At 29.0% G+C, this 6,361-nt stretch overlaps 1 protein-coding gene and 1 long non-coding RNA gene across 2 annotated transcripts in view; both read left to right on the forward strand.

The window, feature by feature from the left end:
* On the forward strand, positions 703 to 2,660 carry LOC107627768. The gene is made up of 4 exons (XR_002357926.1): positions 703 to 1,209; positions 1,378 to 1,786; positions 1,876 to 2,025; positions 2,168 to 2,660. It is a non-coding gene; the product is annotated as an uncharacterized LOC107627768 (long non-coding RNA).
* LOC110269028 overlaps positions 5,334 to 6,361 on the forward strand; it is a 3,578-nt gene continuing 2,550 nt past the window's right edge. Inside the window, exon 1 of the mRNA XM_021116265.1 lies at positions 5,334 to 5,427. Coding sequence (XP_020971924.1) covers positions 5,349 to 5,427 — 79 coding nt within the window. The 5' untranslated portion in view covers positions 5,334 to 5,348. The remainder of the gene's footprint in view (positions 5,428 to 6,361) is intronic.

Below are 6,361 nucleotides of genomic sequence, written 5' to 3' on the forward strand. Positions count from 1 at the left end.
GATTTACATCAAATATATATACTCCTGACAACTAAATTTTTAAAAAATTTAAGACTAATCTAACAATAATACATGAAAATTATATTTAATTTGTTTGTGTTGAGAGATGATCTTATAAATTATTGTTAAATTAATCTTAAATTTTTTGAAAAATTAACCTTAGGAATATATTTGATGCAAATTAAAAATTTATAGAACAAAATTAAAATAAAATAAAATTTAAAGATATTTTTAAAATTTTTACCAAATTTCAAAAATAAAAAATATATTTTATGTTAATTTATATTTATATTTATCAAAAAATATATATAAATTAATAAAATTTATTTATTAAAAATAATTTAATATTTATACTCACTAATTACCGACTAAAATTACTAAAATCTACTGTCTCAAGAATATCTGATTTTTTATTACATTCGATGAGGCTACTATTGCTTAGGCTACTATTGCCTTATTATAGCCTACAAATAAACTAGGTTTAATTACTCTGTTGGTCCCTATAGTTTTGCGAAATTTTTAATTAGGTCTCTATACTTTTTTTCCTTTTAATTGTGTCTCTATACGTTAATTTTTTTTTCAATTTAGTCCTTACCGTCATAAAACCGTTTGAAATAACAGAATATTCCATTAAAAAATCGAATATTCTCATAATTTAGTCAAAAAATTTAATTAAAAACACCTCTATTTTTATAAAATACCAAAAATGCCATTTATATTTTTGTCCCCCAAAATCAGAGAACTCTAACTATCCTAGGTTATTCTCCTAAGTTCCAATTAGATTTCTCCTCCGTCGCACTCTGCTGCCGTCTTCCATGGCGTCGTCGTCATCCCTCTGCGTCGCCCACAGGTGCTTTGTTCTGCTCCGCTCGTCCGACTTGCCTATTGCATCCCTTCGTCCCGCCTTGTCTCATGGCGCCTCGCGGTGCCTTGCCTCAAATCGCCGCTCCTCAAATCTTCCTCCTACTACACTAAGAACGGGAGAAATGTTATTCTTAAAATACTTAGTAGTCAAACGGCACCTCCCAATTCTAATGCTTCGATGTGTTGTTGGTGAGAGATTTGGGGGCACAATTGGCCTCTATTCCCACTAGCAATCAAGAAACTGAACTCACCATTGACGATGACTTTGATATCTCTGGATTGAAGCCCCTCAAAGTCCCTACCAAGATCTTCTTCAAACATTCTTCCATGGATCCCCACAAAAAGGTCCCAGATCTCAAACCTTTCTTCTCGAGATTGTAATTGTAATTTTAATTGTAATTGTAATTGTAATTGTCATTCCCGATCACAGCATTGGCATTGGCATTGGCATTGTGTACTGTTGTCCTCTTCCCTGGACCCTAGACCCTAATGGATTTTCTGCTTATCAAACAGGGTTCTGCAGAAGCTGAGTTTTTCACTAAGTATGGAGAGGCAAGCCGATACCAAATCCACGAAGTCATCGGGAAAGGAAGTTATGGCGTCGTGGGCTCTGCCATTGATACTCATACTGGGGAAAAAGTTGCAATCAAGAAAATCAATGATGTTTTTGAACATGTATCGGATGCTACAAGAATCCTAAGAGAAATTAAGCTCCTGCGCTTGCTTCGCCATCCTGATATAGTAGAAATTAAACATATTATGCTTCCTCCTTCCCGTCGAGAGTTTAAGGATATCTACGTTGTCTTTGAGTTGATGGAATCTGACCTTCATCAAGTAATCAAGGCAAACGATGATCTTACACCTGAGCATCACCAATTTTTCTTGTACCAACTTCTTCGAGGCCTCAAATATATACATACAAGTATTATTAGGTTTCTTAATTTCTTATAATTAGTTCATACTGCCATTGATATCCCTAAAGTAAGCTTCTCTCTACCTTGTGTTGTGCAGTATACCCCTGCAATTGATATCTGGAGCATTGGATGCATATTTGCAGAAATGCTCAATGAAAAGCCATTGTTTCCGGGTAAAAATGTGGTGCACCAATTGGATCTCATGACCGATTTGCTTGGCAGTCCTCCACCTGAGTCCATTGCAAGGGTTAGTTTTTCAAAGTCTAGTTTGATATCCAACCATATGACATGCCGCAATCATATTTGTATCTAACCAAATGCAACTTCATTTCTATATGCACTCCTTTGGTAATATACCTTATGTAATGTAACTGTAATTGTAATTACAGGTAGCAGCTAATTATGTAGTAATGGTTCCTTCCGGATAGGTAAATCCACTGATGATAAAACTATATCAATCTCAACTCATCTTCATGAATTCCAATATTTAGAATGATGTTTCTTCCCGTGTATTGTCTGAACCTCATCCAAGAAAAGAAACGAAAGATTAATGCAGAAAAGAAGAGGAAAGAGCTCGAGAAGGAGAGAGCGAAGGATGAACTTCTGACGAGAAAGCGCCAGAATGCTTTGGTGTTGCTTTGTGATTGTAGGTGGTCCAAAAGCAGTATGTGCTGGTTGTGCTGGCTTTGCGGCATTCTCAGTCGTTATAGAGAAATTCTTAGACAGGCATGAGTAGTTACCTATTGAATTGAAGTCACCCAATTTTGTATTCATTAGGCATAGCATGAATTTTCATAGTGATAATCTTTTGCCCATTTGCTAAAGGGCGCATACAAAATTGTAGTATTTTATTTTACATCAATTATTGTTTATTTATATACAATGTCGTGGATGCATTCCTCCAATTCCAAACTAGATGTAAGAATGCTCTTAAGTATTAATGTAAAGTTTATTATATAAACTGGATGCATTATCATAATGAATACTTGAAGGATGAAAATTGAATTTTATATATGCTTATTATTACTATTTCTATTTCATTTTATCCATTCTTTTTTTTAGGTTCTTAAGATAAGGTATTTTGAAAGTCAAAAAAAAAAAAAAGAGTATTTTTGATACAATTTGTATATAAATAAGCAAAAGAATGATAATGACAAAATAAAAGGGATTATAGAAATATTTTTCATGTCTTATAATCATTGAATAAGAATTGTAGGAATATCTTTCATTGAATATTTATAGTTTCACCGAATTTTCAATTAAATCCCTATATTTTTTTCTTTTTAATTAGGTCCCTAAGGGTATAAAAATAATTTCACAATTCACTAACATTTTTTTGACGTTTAACGTTAATAGAGACTAAATTGGAAAAAAAATTAATGTATAGGGACCCAATTAAAAGGAAAAAAAGTATAAGGACCTAATTAAAAATTTCGTGAAACTATAGGGACCAACAGAGTAATTAAACCAATAAACTATTGAACCACAAGGATAATTGAAGAACGTAATAAGAAACTAATAACAAATATCAAAAGCAAAAGTCTTTTTAAACACCCCAAATTAATTAGCAATGTGAATCATTGCAGGTCTAATCAAAGTGCTCAAACAATCTTGAGATTTATTTAAATTTCAGTTCTCACATTATGCCTGCAGAAGCAAATAATTAATCATTGTTAGGTGGTATTTTAGATATTCTCATGATATAATATCAAAATTTTTATGACAAAAATAAAAGTTAAATTCAATCATTATTTAAAACAAATAACATGAGACAAATTAAAAAAAAATCTATATTAAAAAAAATCAAACAAATTCAAAAGAAATTTTGACAAATAAAAAAAAAGTCTGTGTCAGAAAAAAAAATCAAACAAATTCAAAATATTTTTTTTTTACTTAAATAGACGTGCTAAAACTATAATTGTTCATATATTTTTACGTACTCATTAATTTAAACTGTTGAGAGAAATAATATTATAATATAAAATATGATATTAAGTTTTTTCTGGTCTAACTTATTAATCACTCTATACTTATAAATAAGTGAAAATTTATCATACAGTCTATATATACAAAAACACGATAATATAATCTCAAAAAGATTTATAAGTTCACAAATAAAAAATAAAAAATCATAAAGACTCATATATTTACCACACATTAAGTCTCCTTCTCAAAACTAGTTTTGCATCTCCTAATGCAGTGATTTGTTATTGTAGAACTATGTCTAAAGCGCCATTTGCATCCTTCAATACACCTTCTAATCCTATATTCCGTCTCTTCAGGACTATCATATTGAAATTCAGCAGTCACAGCAGTACAAATAATCATTCCCATAATCAACAATGTTAATGCATGTGGATGTGGTGCACCACTCTTAGCCATATATGATATATGTGCTTCTTCTCTTTCTTTTATTTGTTGTGTTGGAATTACAATTTTATCAAAGACTATATTTTATGCGCCCATATATAAGCCTAATATATTTTTTAGAATTTTGTCTCCCTCGCTTTACGTAAGAGTCATTAACTATCAATTGGAAAAAAAAATGTGTTTCCACTGTAGCAAAGTGTTATTACTTATTATCTCTATAAGGGTATTTTTATTATTTTTCATTAAGCTCGATTGCCTCTTCTTGACTTCGAAACATTTCGAGAATAATGGTCATTGTTACGTGATAACACTTTTAGAGTAATGTTATTTGAGTAACAAAAGTTTATTTTTTATTAATACTTTTAGAGTAATGTTACAAGATCGAAAAGTTCTTTAGTTTCATGTCTAACATGTGTCAACTGTTTCTTTATGCTTCCATTGAGTTCGCAAATAATTTAAAATTCAAAATTTGAATTCGATAACTGTGTGAATTGATCTTCTCCTAACAACTTGACACATCTCGAAATTCTTAAATATTTGACTAAAATCACGCAATTTTTAAGTTAATTCTAAAAAAATTAAATCAGTCAAAATCAGTATCTTTAAAATATTTTAAGAGTATCTCCAATGTTTAGTTTTAATTTTATTTTATTTTAAATCTCACACAATATCACATAAATATTTATAGGACTATATATCATAAAAATTGATTTAAAATTTAATATAAAATTCGTCACTTCAATATTTTATTTAATTTTAATTTAATAATACATACAAATTTTAATTTTAAATAAGTTCAATCACTGTAAAAGTGAAAACTAATACAAAAAAAATATTCCTGCTCTAAGTTTATCACCTTAGGTCTTCTGTTCATTCGGTGACTAACAACATTAATGTTTATCTACTTATCTGCATAAACTTGTCAAAGTGAAGAGGTCTGTTGTGCATACCCACCCTTGTCATTAATTAATCTTGACTGGTACAATCTTCTTCCATTAATTATACGATCATTGTGAATAGAATTTTAGTTCCACATTGTTATGGTCAATTCATGATATAAATATATTCGTTTTAGTTGCACTGAGTTAAAATGCTTCAATGATTAGTTTGAATTTTATTACAAGTAATTTGGATTTCACTGCTAGCACTTTTGTCCTGCATATAATCCAGAAATCATTAATAAAAAAAGACATTTGGTCAATGTCCCAGATTTGGAGGTTCTCTACATTTCCACTACTCATTATGCTGGAGCAACAACAATTTGATCTCTCAATAAGTGGTATGTTGCTGCACAAAAATGACATTTATTGATGAGATAGGATTTGTGCATTTGGAGATTAATTTGCCATGGTTCTATAAATTTATTGGATTAGCTAGGTATATTGTGTGTTGTCAATTAAATTTGTCATTTCAACAAACATTAACGTCATTAGTCACAGAATAGATAGAATGATTAATGTGATCAATTTTTTGAAGATGATTTTGATTTATTTAATTTTTTGAGAATTAATTTTAAAATTATAATCTTTTAAAAATTAATTTAACCATTTACTATTTTCAAGTGTTCATTCAATCATGCACTCCGTAATATTTTCGTTTTATGAAACTTTATGTGAATTTTTTTTATTTCAAAATGTTACTTGATACAGCTTGTTTAGTTTACATATATATAATATATATATATTTGGTTAATCTCATTTTAGTGGTAAACGCACATCTTCAATTCACACAAAAATTTTTTATTGGATTTATGTGATTTTTTGCATAGGTTTTTTTTTATTGTCTTATTTTCTTATATTAAATTATTCCTTTTGAAATCAATAAAAGGATTGAACTCTAATCTTTAGATGATATAAGTTCTAATACTCTATTATGAAACTATTCTTTTAAAAAAAATTTAAATTGATAAGAATAGACATCTGAATAATTATTATATTTTTAACACTTAACATTTTACTTTATTTAAGTGATTAATTAATGGGGCCATTCACATAAAGTTGTATGTTCAAACATCTTTCTTTAATTTAAGGATCTTTTATTTCAACCAATAAAATTAACACAAATCATCGGTTAAACCATATTATTTTTGTCAAAATTAAACCAAATAAATTGGTTAGATCGAAAATCAAGTGAACTAAATTTTAAATCGGTCTGAATTAATATTTTTTTTTATATAAAATGGCTACAATTATACAAAATGACTAAAATATTCA

The sequence above is a fragment of the Arachis ipaensis genome, chromosome B02 (assembly GCF_000816755.2).
Source record: "Arachis ipaensis cultivar K30076 chromosome B02, Araip1.1, whole genome shotgun sequence".
NCBI classification, from domain to species: Eukaryota; Viridiplantae; Streptophyta; class Magnoliopsida; order Fabales; family Fabaceae; genus Arachis; species Arachis ipaensis.